General features: G+C 34.2%; 1 protein-coding gene across 7 annotated transcripts in view; it reads right to left on the bottom strand.

Moving 5' to 3' along the window:
- LOC143042745 (uncharacterized) overlaps positions 1 to 6,666 on the bottom strand; it is a 107,859-nt gene extending 101,193 nt beyond the window's left edge. For 2 of the 7 annotated variants that reach the window (XM_076215190.1, XM_076215189.1), the window contains exons 1-3: positions 6,299 to 6,663; positions 4,355 to 4,495; positions 1,943 to 2,083 (exon numbers count right to left, since the gene is read on the bottom strand). In XM_076215190.1, coding sequence (XP_076071305.1) covers positions 1,943 to 2,083; positions 4,355 to 4,495; positions 6,299 to 6,623 — 607 coding nt within the window. In that variant the 5' untranslated portion in view covers positions 6,624 to 6,663. Of the gene's footprint in view, positions 1 to 1,942; positions 2,084 to 4,354; positions 4,496 to 6,298 lie in introns of all 7 variants that reach the window. The other 5 variants (XM_076215191.1, XM_076215192.1, XM_076215195.1 and 2 more) reach the window with 5 other exon arrangements.
- Between the last annotated feature and the right edge of the window lie 13,829 nt (positions 6,667 to 20,495).

Below are 20,495 nucleotides of genomic sequence, written 5' to 3'. Positions count from 1 at the left end.
AATGGAAGACATCTAATATAGTTTTAAATCTTTTTTTTTAATAAATATAGGTTTCAGTCTTTTAGAGAAGGTAACTCTCCGTTTGTTGGTGTATAGAAGTGAGTGTATTCTATGTGTTAATATTCCTTTTTTGCATTTAAAGTAATTTATCATTATTCACTTTTCATTACTTTAAAATAGTTTTAATTTATTATTCGAATGTGATACAATATCATCCATATGTTATATGTGTTCTTGTTTTATAAGATCAAGTAAAGGGACACGTTGCATACATGTACTGCTGTTCAATAGTTAGCAAATGTATGATTTCACACGTCAGACGCGCATTTCAGTGACACTATCATCAAATTAGTTATAAAACAAAACAAGTATAAATTTAAAGAGCATTGAGGACCAAATTTCCAAAAAGTTGTGCAAAATACGGCTAAATCCTTAGTATTTCGAAAAAATCATACTTTTGTAGACAGGAAATTTACGAAAATTATCAAATCATTGATATTCATGTCAACACCGCAGTGCTGACTGGTGATACCCTCGGGGTCAACAATCATAAATCGATTTACAGAAAAGAAATGTGGGTTACAAACTAAAACCGACGGAAACACATCAACTATAAGAGAAAAAAAGTATACAAATCGATGTTTATTTCATTTCAGAATAGGTTTTGTGAATTTTTGATGGATAAATATCGATAGAAAAGTCAATTGTTATCGTCGATTATATTGCAAACTGAGAGGAGCTTTTGAAGTTAGGAAAGAACACAAATAAATTTAAAAAAATAAAAACTAGGTAACATACGATTTACAAACACGATTTATTCACATCACGCTCACTTCCTATCTGTTTTTATCACTTAATTAACATTTTATGTCAAACCATTTTTGCATATATTTGCATGAATTCTAATATTTGTACTTAATTGATGTACATCTATTGTCAGAAGATATTTAAACGAATTGTTTTGTAAATGTTTAAAGATTGAGTATAAATTCGTACAGCGGATACGCTTTCTCTAACGACGCACCTAGTATTCCTACTCTCGGAGTTCGTGTGATTCCATCGGTTTATTTTTTTCTGCAATTGATTTGTGTCTTCCTAGTTGATTTCCGAGACTTAACCATCGATAAACTAAAGTACTGTCTTCGTTACTTATTTCAATTGAATTGACCAACCGTCGGTTTAACATTCAAACTATTAGCTTTTGTTAAAAAAAAAAACATTATATTGTAAGCGTTAGAATAAAGGCTTGTTTGACCATTATGATATATAATGGTCTTGACATAACACTTTCATAATGTCAGTCTATTTTGACAACATGATATGTAGTCTCGTTCTGAAATATACTTCATGTCCGTACAGTATCAGAGTTTCGTAAATATGCATGTTCAAATTTTAGTATGGTACATCAATAGGAAATTAAGAATACATAGTGCACCATTTATAAAAGATGTTAATACGTTGTCTTTTATTGAATGTTTTTCAAATTTAATGTTTTATACTTTCTGATTGACTTGGATAATGCATGATTTAGTATTGGAATTCCTTTATTATAAACAATTTTTCTTCTAAAAAATGAAAGGCAAATATTAAGCAACCAATCGGGAAATTTATAAAAATGACCACATCATTGATATTCATGTCAACACCGAAGTGCTGACTACTGGGCTGGTGATAACCTCGGGGATAAAACGTCCACCAGCAGTGTCATCGACCCAGTGGTGTGAAAAGTTATCAAAAGTACCAGGATTGTAATTTCATTTGAATTTAGAACGCCAGACACGCGTTTCGTGTACATAAGACTCATCAATATATTATTGAGCGAACATGTTTCGATATGTTGCTCTAAAGGTGTGGTTTGTAATGATTTGCACATACATAGTATATTTCAATCTTGGTCATTTTCTTCCATCTTTAAGATAACTCAAATGATAAATATACGAACCTCTTTTAGTGCTTCTTTCAAACTCTACTACAACAGCAGATAATTTTGATTCTGTTAGCTTTTGTTTTTCCATCATTTGTTCAATCCTACCTTCGAGCTTTTCTTCCATTGTACGTAAATCATTTTTCCGAGCGGTTACATCTGAAATTGAGTGAGTAACATTACAAAAGAATATTTTCATATAACTGAATAGTTCGATCTACATTAAGGACATTCTGATACTAGCAGAGATGGGGATGGTTATGTCGTGTACAGAAAGCATCTGTGTTACTGTTCTCCGGTGTCATATTTCGGTATTATGAAATAATCTCTAGAAAGGCAAATATTAACCAACCAATCAAAAGTTTGCATATTTTTTTTTAATATAGTGGCTTTGGGACATATATGTTCTTACATTGATACCTGTGGATTATTGGATTTATCCAATCAAGATAGTTAAATTATCAATTTTAAAGTCCGAGCCTCGGCGAAGATTTTAAAATTTGAAATTGAACTTTCGAGTTGGATAAATCCGATAATCCACTAGTGACTAAAAATGTATGTAAGAATCTGTTTCCCTAATGATGAAAATAAAAATTATCATCTTTTGTTCAACAAAAATTTCCGTCGAGTGCATTCCACAGTCCAGAAAAACTGTAAATTTCATTAACACCTGTGACCATTGTTTGATTCATCCACTGAGCTGATAAAGGTTATTATTCTTAAATTCATCTTACTAACTTCTGAGATCACCAGCAACCACGCGTTAATTAATTTTGTGTATCCAATGGGTTCAGAAAGGTATAAATTTCAATAGAATTAGAGTTTTTTTTATTTCATTTCTGTTTACTTTTATTTTTGTTTTTAGACCAAAGTAAATGAAGATCTATAAATTAAAATCTCAGACTTGTTTTACTCTTGACGGTTCATGAAAAGAAAGTTCGTTCTCCCAACGATGTGTACTGATTAATATTACGATTAACTGTTGATCATTGCTTATGATCCATACTTATTGAGGGGGGAATAATTATTGGCTGAATAAAACAAAAGAAATAATGCCCCTCGTCTATCTAATTCCTTGAATCAATTGATTAGAATTATCTCTCAAAACATGTAACAAGAAAGGCAAATGCCTGTAGATGATTAATGATATTTCATTCCTTTTTTATCGTAGAAATAATTTGAATATACATATGTTGCTTGGTTGCGTTAATACAAACTTTGTGAACTACTATTCACAAACACGATTAGATCACAACATCACGCTTACATCCTTTTATTTTTTCGCTTAATCATGTTTATTGCAAACTTATGTCAAACAAGTTTTGCAAATATTTGCATGAATTCTATGTATTGTACTTTATTGACATGATATAAATGTGTTGTCAGAAAATGTTTACAAGAATTATTGTGTTATTGTTTATGAACTGATTATACATTCGAATGTTGGATACGCTTTTATTAACGACGCACCCGGTGTTTCTCCTTTTATAATTCATGTGATTCCCTCGAGTTTTGTTTGATGCCTTGATTTGTGTGCATGTCTTCTAGTCAATTATCGAGATTTTACAATCGGTAAACTACAACACTGTCGTCGGAACTTATTTCAAACGAACTCATCAACAATCTGTTGAAAATTAAGATTATTTCTAGTTTCATTTGTGTTAAGCCAAACGAGTCATTTGAAATATATTTGGGTCACCTGTTCGAATGTTTATTTTTGCTGAGGGAAATAATGACATTGTAAGTATTTGAATCAAGGCGTGTCTGATATAATCATGAATTTTGTCAATTAACGAGATTTTACAATAGGTAGACTACAACACTATCGTCGTAACTAATTCAATGAACTGATCAACAATCGGTCTAACATTTAGAATATTTCCACTTTGATTTGTGTTAAGCCAAACGAGTCATTTAAAATTATTTGGTTCACCTGTTCGAATGTTTATTTTTTCTGAGGGAAAAAATGACATTGAAAGTGTTTGAACATGTTGAATAAAGGCTTGTTTGATATAATCATGATAATGGTCCTAACATAAAAGAGGGACGAAAGATACCAAAGGTTGCACTGTCGTGATGTTCACCTATTTTGACAATATATGTATTCTATTTTCAAAATATACTTCATATCCGTACAATATCAGAGTTTCGTACTTATGCATTGCAAATCTAATATTTTGTATTTTCTGATTGACTTGAAAACTGCAAAATCTATTATTTTTAGTATGATACATGTATAATAATGTAACAGGATAAATACAGAAAAAAAAATGTTAATATATTTTCTTTTATTGATTGATATAACGTTCATGTTTCGATATGTTCCTCTAAATGAGTTCTATGTGATGATTTGCACATACAGATTATATTCCAATCTAGTTAATGTTATTGCATTTATTTTAAGATGACTAAAACATAAAATATACGAACCTCTTTTAGTGCTTCTTTCAAAATCTGCTTCAACAGCTGATAGTTTTGATTCTGTCAGATTTTGTTTTTCCTTCATTTGTTCAATCCTCCCATTGAGATTTTCTTCCATTGTACGTAAATCGCTTTTCCGAGCAGTTACATCTGAAATTAAGTGGGTAACTTTTACAATAGACTATTTTTCTTTTACCGATGTTTGCAACAGTTTACTCATATTGAGGACAATATGATACTCTGTCAAGTAAAGGCAACTTAAATCACTCTGATTCAAACACAAAATTCTCTGAAACTGACATTATCAAGATGCATGATTTCTTGATTGACAACATAATTGTTACGTTCGGAGGACGTGTTTTTCAACAGACTGTCGCATTCCAATGGGAACAAATTGTGCCCCTTTTCTTGCAGACTTGTTTTTTTTATTATAATGAGGCTGACTACATACAGGAACTTCTTAGGAAGAAAGATAAGAAGTTAGCGATATCCGTTAACTCTACTTTCCGCTATATATATATGATGTTCTTTCACTAAAAAAAATCAAAGTTTGGTGATTATGTTGAAGGCATCTATCCCATCGAACTAGAAATAAAGGATTCAACAGAAACAGTTAAGTCGGCCTCGTATCTTGACTTACATCTAGACATTGATAATGAGGGTAGGTTGAAAACAAAACTTTACGACAAAAGAGATGAATTCGGCTTTCCAATTGTTAACTTTCCATTTCTAAGTAGCAACATTCCAGCAGTACCTGCATACGGTGTATATATCTCCCAATTGATACGATATTCCCATGCTTGCATTTCCTATCATGATTTTCTTGATAGAGGGCTGCTGCTCATAAGGAAGCTATTAAACCCAGAGTTCCAAATGGTGAAGTTGAAATCATCACTTCGTAAATTTTACGGACGCCATCACGAGTTGATAGACCGTTATGGAATAACCGTTTAACAAATAATACCGGATATGTCCCTCAGTTTGTAACTTCAATCCCCTTCCTTTCATAAATGTGAACTACCGAATTAGACTATTTACCGGAATTTGTAATCACACAAGCAACACGACAGGTGCCATATGTAGAGCAGGATCTGCTTATCATTCCGGAGCACCTGAGATCAACCCTAGTTTTTGGTGGGGTTCGTGTTGTTTATTCTTTAGTTTTCTATGTTATGTCATGTGTACTCTTTTTTTCATGTTTTTGTCTGTTTGTCTTCTTCATTTTTAGCCATGGCGTTGTCAGTTTATTTTCGATTTATGAGTTTGACTGTCCCTCTAGAATCTTTCGTTCCTCTTTTAAAGAAGTTATATCAAGCTTACAATCTCTGCAATTTGGTAGGGGGTATTAACTGTTTTTGATGAATATGTCGTATTTAGAAAACACAGACAAATTATATGATATTTTCCAGAATCAAGATTCCTTTAAATGAAAAACTCTGGTACAATGTACGACAAATAATAAACAGTTCAAAATCTTAGGGTATTTTTCGTCAACCAATTACAACATTTGTGTTAACTTTGCAGTAAGTTTAAGCATACGCAAATTACAGTAAATATGTATAAGAGTAATCTTGTGAAGTATTGACAAACAACAAATGTACGAATCCACTATAGTGAACCATGTTATATCCCGTCTAAGACAACCGTATATGAATGACGAATAAAAGGAACCAAAAAGGAAGTTAAACGTTACATTGAACTAAATGAGACACTCAACTGTAAGACACAGTGTATGCAGTATATTTAAACAAATTAAGTATAAACCAACAATAACCAAAAAAAATCTTACAAAAGAACAAAAACTAAAATCTATGAGGTAAAATCATATTCACACTGATATAATTATAAATGAAGATGCTTTCTTTATAAAATGTTTAAAAAAAAATAGAAAGAGAATTTAAATGGACAAAAGAAGACAGACACAGAGCGCCATTTCATTTTATTTCATCTTACCTTCCATTTCCTGTAAGAAAGTTGATATCGTCAGATTGTTAAACGTTTGTAAGTTTTCCACGGCAGATCGAGCTCTCTTATCTACAATGTTCTCAACAATATCCTTCATTGCTGTTGAAACAGCCTGTTTCACTTCGTGACCAATCAGTTCCTTCAGTTGCTCTGTTAGAATTGAAATGTCCAACTCTGCTTTTAGTGGCGCATTTAAATGTGTGATTAAAGGTATGTCTATTGTAGATGTACAATTGTCATTTTCACAAGAATTCCCAAGCACTTTTTCGTTGAGTAAAAAAGTAAAAAGAAAGATAAAACATACGTACAGCATCGTTAAAGTCCTGATATTTGAATGCCATTTGTTTGTTGGAAGACACAGCTTTTATACGTTGTATCTACTTAATACATTTAATATTTTTTACAAACTATATGCACCTTTGATTTTACATTTTTGTTCCTTTACTTGATCACACCACTTAATGTTGACGTGATAAACAGAAAAACTATATCGTATATGTGATTATCACTAACTGAAGTAGTAATACTCACTCATTAAAGTACATCTAATTAATCGTGTTTAAGATGAAACATAATAACAACAAATATAGGAATGCGACATAGTAATGAAGTTGTCCTTAAGCTTTTAAGAAGTTCTTATAAAAAAAACATCACAAACACATGATATGAGCCTTGACTGAATAATGTGGCAGAATATGTATTTCGATAGCGTTCGTGACTTTGATATTTATAAACATGATAAACATGACAAAAGTATATACAAATAAAAAAGTTTGTACTTGCTTCATAGAGGAATCAAACCTTATTAAATATGCGTCAGCTGGCAAAATCAAGGTTTGGCAGTAATCAATCCTTGTTAAAATGAGGCACACGTTTGGTTTTGCGGTATGCACAGATACGCAGTAATCTTTGGTCGGTATTGAGACATGAATCCCATGACCAGTGTAGGGATAGTTCTCTCTAAAATGTTTAAGAACCACTGCAGCAACATTTTAGGGTTCGTATCGTATGTATGTTGAATGTTATCAGATAAAAGTTCTGTCCCTTTCTAACTTACCTATTAGTTCAAGTAGCAAACCAATTGTCAGCCCTTCATTCTGGTTTAGACCATCTTGCAAAACCTACCCATTTTACTTGTTATTAATTTATTCTCAAATTGAATTCCGAAAGAAGATAGTCGTAACTTGTGGACAAACAACTTGAAAGATAATCCTAACTGTATAAAATATGTCTATGACCACAGTAACTTATCTTGTCAGAACCCTCTGCTAACGGATTATGTAATTAAAAAAGTTGTGTAAAGATAACAACAAACGCGTAAAAAATATTCATGACCGACATATTTTTTCAACATAAGGTATAAGTTTGCAATTTTTCATGATCATTTATACAAATATTTGTATACTATTCGGGACAACGATATGTCATTTTTTTGTCCACAGGAAAATAAGATACCTTGACCTAAACCATATCCTTACTTGAAAACGAACATAATGAAAATATTAAAGTTTCCTTTACAGGCAGAAGCCCAGTTGCAATAGAACAACAGAATCGAAGCTCTTTGTTAGTGAAGGCGATAAATGCTTAAGCCTCGGTCACACCTTACCAGATAGCTCGAACGGACGCCTAACGGATAACATTTTTTCAATCCGTTCATGTCCGTTAGACGTCCGTTGTTATCCGTTAGACGTCCGTCCATATCCGTTGCATGTCCGTTTAGCGTACGTTTTAGCCGTTGACGTCCGTTTTGTCCGGTGGAAATTTTGAGCATGTTCAAAACTTTGAACGGACGTCCAACGAAAAAAATGTCCGTTGAACGTCCGTTAGGCGTCCGTTTTGTACGGTACTCTTCCGTTTCGTTTCCGTTTTGTATCCGTTACGTGTCCGTTATACATCCGTTGCAGGTCTGGAAGATAAATTCACCAACGGACTTCTACCGGACGATTAACGGATAAACGGATGTTGAACGAATGAGAAACGGACTTCTACAGGACGTATAACGGATAGAACGGATGATGAACGGATCTGAAACGGATACATTCCAATTGAAAATTTCGCGTCAGAAATGCCAATTATTGGTATGTAAGATTTCTTAAGGTTCATGGATTCTTATTATTCATAATCGACCTTAGAGTAAGGGCGATTCTTCACAATCAAGCAGCTCTTATTCAGGTTAGACACTGACCGTTGGCGGTATTTTGAAGAATAAACCAAAACCAGTTACACCTAAACATTTTGAATATTTATGCGATGTACATGTATTATTATTGTCGCTTTTAATTTTTCCGTATATATTGTTCATCCGTTTTATCCGGTACGCTTCCGTTAGGTGTCCGTTTTATGCGGTACTCGTCCGTTGGATGTACATTTGACATCCGTTCTGTCCGGTACGTTTCTGTTTCTCGTACGTTGCATATCCGGTGTGTGCCCGTTAGGCGTCCGTTTTATTCGGTCAGTACATCAACGGACTCCCAACGGATAACAATTTTGTCAACGGACAACTTTTATTTTCATCCGTTAGGCGTCCGTTCGTGCTACCCGGTAAGGTGTGACCGAGGCTTTACTGTAAAGTTTACTATAGTAACAAAAAAATTCTAATATGACGTGCTTCTTTCGCTTTATGAATAAACCCATGCTCTAAATTCAATAATTTGTTTTGGCACATGCGTATATTGACTACTGCAGAATAATTAATCTTATCAAATTGGCATGCATTTAATATATTTCATTAACTTAAAACACTTCCAAACTCTTAAATGATGCACATGTTACTAATTCAATTATTAGACTGTAGTGTGTTGCATTCCGAAATTGACACATTTGACCTAGATACGAAAACTGTTCATGCTGGCTGATAAAAAACGCCTTCCTCTGAAAAATCCCAGTGCCAGCTGCTTGCTTCTTTACAAACAAAAAGAGAGGTTCGTGGAAGAGACTACACAATCGCTTTACCCTTATACACATCGGACATAGAAGTTACCTTAATTGTCCTAATCAGAATCGAAATAATTGATGCAAGCTGTACTTTATTGTAGTTTTAACATGGGTAGGCATTATATTCGTGTTATTTTAGCCCTCTTTATCACTCGGGCAAAAATAATCACGAACATAATGCCTACCCATGTTAAAACTACAATAAAGTAGTAAAATTGAGCTTTCACGATCGTCCCTCAATACTTGACCGCCGTTAGATATTCTTTCACGATCATTTCTCTCGTTAAACCGAATGACACCCGTGAATACAGAACGTCATATTATGCTTTTGTATTAGCATTACATCTTATATTTTCTCAAAGATCGAACCACTTTGACATTTGGTTACAATTCGCAATTACGTCCTGCAAAAATTGAAAAGAAATGAACGTGAAGACAATTATTGTGGCCAATGTAAACACAACATTGAAATTTCAAAACTTCCACCATAGAATGTCTATGTGGAAAACAGATATATTATAATGTATTTATATATGTAATATGAAAATTAAGGACTTTCACGCAGTCAATACGTTATATATGTACCGGTCCAAATAACCTATTGACCTCGTCAAAAGTCCATTATTGATAGGACTCAAATCTATTTGCAGGTTCCAAATCTATCGCAGATTCCTAATCTATGGCAAATGTGACATTATAAACGTCAAAAAAATAAAATCTATATATGGCAGATATTTTTGTTTTCTCCAAAATCAATGACAGATCTTTTAATATATTGCGTAATTTTCCGCGGGAAAAAGTAACATTTAACGTCACAATTTAATTGAATACGCCATATTGCACCATCGCGACTGCAAATGATGGCAGGACCCATAGATTTAAACACCATTCCAGATCAAGGTATTTCCGTGGACAACAATATTGCGGATGGTTTAAAGGACGATTTGACCTATTTTTTTGGAATTTGGACAACATGTGCTGTACCGGCCGAAGCTCGCGATGAACAAGGACAACGCATTTTCAGTACTAGGAATTATAGAAAAGGAGTTATAGTTAATATTCTACTGTCTACGACTGGTAAAGTTTATAAATTGAAAGGTTAAATGACCGGATACTAATTTGATTTAAATTGTCATAAAAAAGAAGGGTATTTGAAAATTCAAACTGTTCATTTTTATTTATCGTTTCTGTTTTATATAAAACTACCTTCTTGTTTGTTAAGGGGCTTACTTACTAGTAGAGGGTTTAATACTGTTTAAACGGCATCATGCACAGATTAGAATATGTTTATTTCTACGGTACATATTATTTTAATCTTGAATATATATAAGATGATGTGGTATGAGTGCCAATGAGACAACTCTCAATCCAAGTCACAATTTATAAAAGTAAACCATTATAGGTCAAGGAACGGTCTTCAACACGGAACATTTGCTCACACCGAACAGCAAGCTATAACGGGTCCAAACAACAATACTAGTGTAAAACCATTCAAACGGGAAAACTCACGGTCAAATCTATGTAAAAAACGAGAAATGAGAAACACTTATGAACCATATCAACAAATGACAACTACTGAACATCGGATTCTTCAGTTAGCCCAAGTGCAAACAATTGCAGGGGTTTGAACGTTTTAATGGTACCATACCTTCAATCTTAACTGAAACAACAGTATAGCATCAAAACATAGTCATTGAAGTCTGTGTTTAGATACATGTATATGAATTCATCATTTAAGATTTTGTTTGGAGTTGCCATCACGATTTGGTTGACCATTGTGGAATGTTTATTTCACAAAAGTTTACAGACATGCTCCTGTTCTTGTACATATAAAAAAAAATGGATGTGATATGATTCCAATGAGACAACTCTCCACAGAAATTTCCAACTATAGGTCACCGTACATGTTTAAGACAAATCATTGTTCATCTATGTTCTGCATTGTTTTCCATTTGCACAAAAAATGAATGTTTGCCACAGATTAGGAAACAACAAATGTCCGCAATAGATAAGGAAATTACAGAATTTGCCACAGATTAGGATTGTACAAAAACTGCCATAGATTTGGGATGGAATGGCGTCACATTTACCATAGATTCGGAATCTGCCATAGATTTGGGATGGAATGGCGTCACATTTAAGGTTCATTAGTTTAAATGTTTAATGTTATATTTGTAATTCTCATCGGATTTTGTCAAATGTGTTGACGTCTTTTCTATTGTATTTATGTGTTATGGTAAAGAAAATTAATCACCGCCTTCATTTATCAGATTTGATTTCGTTCAACGTAATCAGTACGATATTTTACGTTTGAAGTTAGATTCAAAACAAACCGGACATAGTTTTATTATATAGTTAATTGCTACCTTAGTTTGATATTAATAAGTATTAAAATGTGCTTTGTTATTAAATGCAATATCAGTATTTAGTTCAAATATATAATCTTAAATCAATCCTAATTCTATCTTATTCATTCTTATGTGACGTCATTTTTCATTTTTTGATGATCTGTTTTACAAATTCAAATGACGTCATTTTTTCGTCATTTTTCAGTTTCAAATAGGACGTCACTTGGCGTAGAGGTTTAAACTTATTCGGATGTGTCTACTTTTGTGTTTCAAATGTCTGGTTATGTAAATGTATTTCAGTTGTTTCCTGTAATTAGTAAAATACTTCAGTTTCATCATGTACATCTTTTGAATATTCATTTTATAAAATTTACTGTTTGCAAAAGTATAAATTATTCTAAATTATAGGGATTTTCTGGTAACTAACAGAAAACCCTTGCCGTTTTTGGCACAACCTTTTTGATCTTTTGGTCCTCGATGCTGTTCAACTTTGTACTAGTTTCGGCTTTCAAACTTTTGTATCTGGGCGTCACACGTAGGTCTTGTGTGGACAAAATACACTTCTGGCGTATTAAAATTTGAACTTGTTGCCTTTTGTTGGCTGTTGTTCGTGTGATTCTTTGTCAATTGTGTTCTCCAATTTATTTATATTGTAGTTCTGTGTTGTCATTTTGATGTTATATTTCACATGGCCATAAAAGTGCGAGGTTTGGCATGCCACAAAACCAGGTTCAATCCACCATTTTTTCCTTTAAAAATGCCCTGTACCAAGTCAGGAATATGGCCATTGTTATATTATAGTTCGTTTCTGTGTGTATTACATTATAACGTTGTGTCGTTTGTTTTCTCTTATTTTTGAGTGTAAATTCACATTGCGATAAGACGTGTCACGGTACTTGTCTATCCCAAATTCATGTATTTGGTTTTGATGTTATATGTATATGTTATATTTGTTATTCTCGTGGGATTTTGTCTATGTGTGTTACATTTTAGTGTTATGTCGTTGTTCTCATCTTATATTTAATGCGTTTACCTCGGTTTTAGTTTGTTACCCCGATTTTGTTTTTTGTCCATGGATTTATGAGTTTTGAACAACGGTATACTACTGTTGCCTTTTTTTACGACAGATTCGGACTCTGCCATAGATTTGGGATGGAATAGCGTCACATTTACCATAGATTCGGACTCTGCCATAGATTTGGGATGGAATGGCGTCACATTTACCATAGATTCGGACTCTGCCTTAGATTTGGTATGGAATGGGGTCACATTTACCATAGATTCGGACTCTTCCATAGATTTGGGATGGAATGGCGTCCTACTTACCATAGATTCGGACTCTGCTATAGATTTGGGATGGAATGGCGTCACATTTACCATAGATTAGGACTCTGCCATAGATTTGGAACCCACCATAGATTTGAGTCCTACATATATACATCCTGTGCACTTTGATCGACTGTTGTTTTGTATACGTGTATCCCAGTCACTTCTTATGTTACTCTAATACAGGTTTTATCATAAGGAGATGAGTTAAAGGAAGAATTAAAGGACTCATGAGGATCTTGACGGTGGTCCAATTTTCTGTATTATTAATATATTTTTTTGTAAAGCATTCTCTCTCTTTTATATTTTAAACTCTTTAATTCACTGTTATATGTTTGCCTTTTTTTCTCTTCTCCTCTCTACCCTTAACTTGGTATAAGGAGATGTGGTATGATTGTCAAGAGACAAGTTTAAATTATGTTGATATAGGCAATTATAGGCAACCGTTCGGCCATATAGAGTCGTGTTTAAATTGGATACTTTATATTTCAATAATTAGCTATATTTATAATCAGATATCACAAATCAATTCACTTATTGTAACTAAGAAAACAAATTTAACAATGTATTCTTTTTGCCCAAAATCTTGATTATAAAAACATAAGAACCAACATTAGACCGTTGGTTTTCCCGTTTGAATGGTTTTACACTAGTAATTGTGGGGCCCTTTATAGCTTGTTGTTCGGTGTGAGCCAAGGCTCCGTGTTGAAGGTCGTACATTGACCTATAATGGTTTACTTTTATAAATTGTTGTTTGGATGGAGAGTTGTCTCATTAGCACTTACACCACATCTTCCTATATCTATAAAATTTGATTTTTTTAATTCAAAGTTTTTTTAATTGAAAGAATTACATCTTGCATAATTTTTAATTCAGTATATATCGTAACACACCTGCAAAATTAATTGATTTTTTTAAAAATTATTTGTGTTCAAAACTGACTGTATAACGTTTAAGATGTACATTATGTTTCAAATTGGTTACTAATTTCTGAAAACTTATTTTAGTCAATACTTTTTTTACAGTTTGATAAGAGAAATACAGAGACAGTTAATCGTCATACGTAGGTGTCCATTATTCAACCGGTTTGAAGTGGAGCAGGATCTGCTTACTCTTACAGAGCATCTGAGATCACCTCTAACTTTTTGTGGGTTTCGTGTTGCTTACTCTTTAGTTTTCTATGTTCAATTTTGCGCCTGTCCCAAAATCAGGAGCCTCTGGCCTTTGTTAGTCTTGTATGATTTTTAATTTTAGTTTCTTGTGTATAATTCGGAGTTTAGTATGACGTCCATTATCACTGTACTAGTATACATATTTTTAGGGACCAGCTGAAGGACACCTACGGGTGTGGGAATTCTCGCTATATTGGTGGCCTTCGGCTGTTGTCTGCTCTATGGTCGGGTTGTTGCCGCTTTGACACATTCTCCATTTCCTTTCTAAATTTTATTAGTCTTGTGTACTATGATTTGTCTGTTTGACGTTTTCTTTTTTTAGCCATGGCGTTGTCAGTTTATTTCAGATTTATGAGTTTGACTGTCCCTTTTGGTATCTTTCGTCCCTCTTTTATAAACATTAGCTGTCATGCAGATTTCAAAACAGTGTTCCAATATACATGTACATAGGCGGTATAAGAATACATGTATGAGGTTCACAATTTTAACTTCTTTAAAATTAGTCATTTATACACCACTTTTAAATTTGCTAATTTTCAAAAAAATGAATAGGAATAGATTTTTAGATAAAAATTTACAGCACCTTACAGGTATATACATCCCTCAAAATGTGTATAATAGTCTAAAATTGTATGGCATGTGGTCCAATGGTAGAAGATGTATGGTGCTATGGTGTAAGGTGTAAGGGGAATGTTGTTATAGTGTATGAGGAATGGTGTGATTGTGTAACGTGTTTATAAAGTGTGGTTATCAAAGTTTACAACTAGGCAAAATCATATTGATAAGAACTTATTCTTAATTTTAAACCTTAATTTATAATATTGTGATCAAAATTCGTTTATCAAAATAAAAATAAATAATTTTGTATTCGAACGCTTCCTTTGAAATGAAATTGTATTATGGGTAATTTCGGATGGTGTAGATAGAATGTGTAAGGAGCATGGTGCAAAGGTGTAACGTGTATGGTGTTATGGTACAAAGTGTATAGTGTAATGGTTTATTGTGTTAGTGGGAAGTTTACACCATTCAAGGACTGTATGCAATATGTATCTGCTCTGTCCGTCAAACAGTAAAAGCAGATATCGTAGAAGGGCGGAAGGTTGTGGGGATGGTGATAAAAAAAAATCAGAGACAACTATTTAGATTTTAACAACTAAACATTAAAGCGGCGGGTGTAAATTTTAGAATGTAAATTCTATACAGGAACATAAACAACAAACATGATCATATATTACTACAGCGATACCTCCAAAATCTAGAGATATGGGCCAAAAACATACGTTTCAATGCAAAGAAGTGCTATATTTTTAGCATCAAGCGAAAGCCAGAACATGTGCAGCTTAGACGGACATGTACTACAACAAGTCCAACACAATCCTAAACTAGGCTGGCAAATATCAAAAGACCTGAAATGGACTACGCACATCTCAAATGTAGCCAAGAAAGCCAATTCGCCACTCGGCTTTATAAGAAAAAATCTTCGTTTCGGCCCAAAAGATTGCAAAAAGACAGCATGCATATCATTAGTAAGATCGCCTATGGAATATGGTGCCATAATATAAGACCCATATACACAACATGATATAAATCAATTGGGAAGGATACAACGTAGAAGGGCTAGATTCATAACAGGCGACTACAGGTCTAGAGAAGAGGGATCAGTCACTAAAATACTAGCCGAGTTAGAACGAGAAAAATCTACAGTCAAGAACAAGTCAACGGCTGGTGTTTCTGTACAAAGTGGTTGAGGGTTTGGTCCCACCTACTAATCTCGACGATTTCTTATTAAAATTAAACCCAAGAGGAAAATCATACTAAAAACTTTTGCTAATTTTGTAAGTCCCAGGTATAGTGACAAATTCAGTGAAGAACAATACGAAGGCACTATACACTTTTCAAACACCGATCCATATAAGAACTCTTTGTCATGAACATACTCTATTGGAGCCAGCTAGAAGACAATATTGTACGCGCAAATACAGTTGAGAGCATCAAGGCTGCTCTCCAACATCGTCAATATTGTAGGCGTCTGTCTCTATTTTCCGTTGAGTTAAAACAAGAATTGATATCTTCAAAGTATACATACAAAACAGGTTCGCGAATTTCCTACTGCATTGAAGACACACTGCATGGTGGCAAGGCTGTAACTAGACATAATATTTTAGTGAGGCAACATAATTAAGGCGAGCGAAGCGAGGCGAAATTTTTTTGGGAGGGTATGGAATGAATGGTGTTAAATCCTACATTCTAGGTATTTCCAAAGAGTTTGACAATGTTTAATATTTGGACACTTTTTATATAAATTTTTCATTTTTAAAAGACATTTACTAACACCAAATTTTGTATAACTTTATTTAAATTTATATGTCAGATAAACATCCATATATCAATTTGAGTCCCACCAGAACACAATAAACATCGTCAGATTCAGTAAAGTTTGTCAATTTTTTTATGGCCGGTTTCTTCAAATCGTTTCAGAATATTTGGTCTGCTAACATCCTTATGGCGATGAACGTAGAGCATGGCAAGACCGCACAATCTCTCGCCACTCATACATGCTCTTTCCTAAGTTTTCTGTCGTTTCAGGGCAGTCTTTGTTTCTAGCAGTAGCTCACTATCATCAACACAATGATCGACGACTTCTTCCGATTCCAACTCAATCAGAACTTCGGTAGCATCATCGGTAGTAACAGTTTTGTTTGCAAAAAGGAATTAAGCTTTCCTGTAAGCACCATCATACAGCCGCTGTCACAAAATATCAAACTCGCTTTTATGCTGACAAAGAGTAAACAAACTATGGATAGAAGGAGATAAGATACATGTATAGAATAAGATGATTCTTTCTAGAGTTAGTTTACGTGTATGATATGGGTACAGGGGATTAAACAGGGGTTTTCGTCGTTTATATGTAGGTCCGTGATTTCAAATTATTTCTTTTGACTAGAAACATTCAGTTGTAAGATATTTTCAGTTCCAGAATCGATAAATTTAGAGGTTAATAGGGGTTTTTGTGTGTCCGATCCCTAAATCCCGCATATAATGACACGAAACTCCGTAGTCCCGATTTAGAAAAGACAAAATCCCGTTTTAAAGGTCGTACCGTTCCTCAATAATGTCAAAATGGAATACGGAATGTTCTTTCAATTTTTAAGGTTAAAGAAACATGGATTACAAGAATGTGTCCCAAGTACACGGATGCCCCATCCGCATTATCATTTGCTATGTTCAGTGGACCGTGAAAATGGGATAAATCTCTAATTAATAAAAACGTTAACCAAAACTTTAACTGAAACGGGACGAACGGACGGACGGACGCACAGACCAGAAAACATTATGTCCATAAATGGGGCATACAAACTAATGCATGCAAATGTGCTTATTGTTATGCGTTTACTTTTCTACATTGGCTAGAGGTATAGGGGGAGGGTTGGGATCTCATAAAAATGTTTAACCCCGCAGCAATTTTGCGCCTGTCCCAAATCAGGAGCCTCTGGCCTTTGTTAGTCTTGTATGATTTTTAATTTTAGTTTCTTGTGTATAATTCGGAGTTTAGTATGACGTCCATTATCACTGTACTAGTATACATATTTTTAGGGGCCAGCTGAAGGACAACTACGGTGCGGGAATTCTCGCTACATTGAAGACCCATTGGTGGCCTTCGGCTGTTGTCTGCTCTATGGTCGGGTTGTTGTCGCTTTGACACATTCCCCATTTCCTTTCTCAATTTTATGTTTCATATTATGTATACAGTATACAGGCAACATAATTAAGGCGAGCGAAGCGAGGCGAAATTTTTTTGGGAGGGTATGGAATGAATGGTGTTAAATCCTACATTCTAGGTATTTCCAAAGAGTTTGACAATGTTTAATATTTGGACACTTTTTATATAAATTTTTCATTTTTAAAAGACATTTACTAACACCAAATTTTGTATAACTTTATTTAAATTTATATGTCAGATAAACATCCATATATCAATTTGAGTCCCACCAGAACACAATAAACATCGTCAGATTCAGTAAAGTTTGTCAATTTTTTTATGGCCGGTTTCTTCAAATCGTTTCAGAATATTTGGTCTGCTAACATCCTTATGGCGATGAACGTAGAGCATGGCAAGACCGCACAATCTCTCGCCACTCATACATGCTCTTTCCTAAGTTTTCTGTCGTTTCAGGGCAGTCTTTGTTTCTAGCAGTAGCTCACTATCATCAACACAATGATCGACGACTTCTTCCGATTCCAACTCAATCAGAACTTCGGTAGCATCATCGGTAGTAACAGTTTTGTTTGCAAAAAGGAATTAAGCTTTCCTGTAAGCACCATCATACAGCCGCTGTCACAAAATATCAAACTCGCTTTTATGCTGACAAAGAGTAAACAAACTATGGATAGAAGGAGATAAGATACATGTATAGAATAAGATGATTCTTTCTAGAGTTAGTTTACGTGTATGATATGGGTACAGGGGATTAAACAGGGGTTTTCGTCGTTTATATGTAGGTCCGTGATTTCAAATTATTTCTTTTGACTAGAAACATTCAGTTGTAAGATATTTTCAGTTCCAGAATCGATAAATTTAGAGGTTAATAGGGGTTTTTGTGTGTCCGATCCCTAAATCCCGCATATAATGACACGAAACTCCGTAGTCCCGATTTAGAAAAGACAAAATCCCGTTTTTAAGGTCGTACCGTTCCTCAATAATGTCAAATTGGAATACGGAATGTTCTTTCAATTTTTAAGGTTAAAGAAACATGGATTACAAGAATGTGTCCCAAGTACACGGATGCCCCATCCGCATTATCATTTGCTATGTTCAGTGGACCGTGAAAATGGGATAAATCTCTAATTAATAAAAACGTTAACCAAAACTTTAACTGAAACGGGACGAACGGACGGACGGACGCACAGACCAGAAAACATTATGTCCATAAATGGGGCATACAAACTAATGCATGCAAATGTGCTTATTGTTATGCGTTTACTTTTCTACATTGGCTAGAGGTATAGGGGGAGGGTTGGGATCTCATAAAAATGTTTAACCCCGCAGCAATTTTGCGCCTGTCCCAAATCAGGAGCCTCTGGCCTTTGTTAGTCTTGTATGATTTTTAATTTTAGTTTCTTGTGTATAATTCGGAGTTTAGTATGACGTCCATTATCACTGTACTAGTATACATATTTTTAGGGGCCAGCTGAAGGACAACTATGGTGCGGGAATTCTCGCTACATTGAAGACCCATTGGTGGCCTTCGGCTGTTGTCTGCTCTATGGTCGGGTTGTTGTCGCTTTGACACATTCCCCATTTCCTTTCTCAATTTTATGTTTCATATTATGTATATTTTGTTTATCTGTAAAGAGAACTAGTAAACTAAATTTGGTGAAACGGAGAATATGACCCCTTGCGATTCCCAGAATTTGATTTGTCAGTCAATTTATAGCTTTTGGATTGATGAATGAAGTTATATTTAGTACTCAGACTCTAAACTCCTGTTGTGATTACAAACACCATTTGTTTACTAGAACTATTCCTTCTTTACTTTCAGTATCGCTTTTCCTTTTTCTGAAGAGCCTGTTTTACCAGCGATCCATGATGATTATCGTTACTAGGTTAATGTAATCGAGAAACATCACCCGTTGAGATGCTGAGTTATATCAAAGTACATAATTTAAAAAGAATGATGACAAGGTATAGAAATTCAGGTTGAGACAGAACAACAAATGACTTTTATATTTTGTATTTAATTACCATAAAAAAAAATCAGTGTCGAATTTTAGTGAGGCACTTGCAACAATGGTAGTTACGGCCTTGGATGGCCTTCAGCTGTTGTCGGCTATATGGTCGGGTTGTTGTCTCTTTGACACTTTCTCCATTTCCATTCTCAATTTTATATACAGATACAGATTATTTACGTCATGTTCCTTAAATTCGTAGAGAGAGAGAGAGAGAGAGAGAGAGAGAGAGAGAGAGAGAGATATGTATATGTACTAATCTACCTACCTTTCGAATCCCCCCCCCTCTCTCTCTCTCTCTCTCTCTCTCTCTCTCTCTCTCTTTTGACGGAATAATTCCAGACATACATAACAAATAACAAAAGGACGATCACAATGCACTTTCTGAGCCAAAATCTTCACAAAACCTACTAAATTTAATTACCTCGCTGACGGGTCAATATATAGGGGTATATATACGACAAATTTAAATGCACCCTTCTTTTTACCGTTTTACTATTTAGGGTTGATAACATTTGGTGTGGGTTGGGGTAATCATTTCGCAACTTCTGAGCAAGTCATATTCACAAGTAAATATGTCACGTGTCACATTTTTTTTATGAATAATACGTCTCAAAATTTAGAAGATTCACAGATGGTTAACCACGCCTCAATTATCCATAATATAGATCGAAATTG

This window comes from Mytilus galloprovincialis, chromosome 8 (assembly GCF_965363235.1).
Source record: "Mytilus galloprovincialis chromosome 8, xbMytGall1.hap1.1, whole genome shotgun sequence".
NCBI lineage: Eukaryota > Metazoa > Mollusca > Bivalvia > Mytilida > Mytilidae > Mytilus > Mytilus galloprovincialis.
This window is presented reverse-complemented; position numbering and strand designations above follow the sequence as displayed.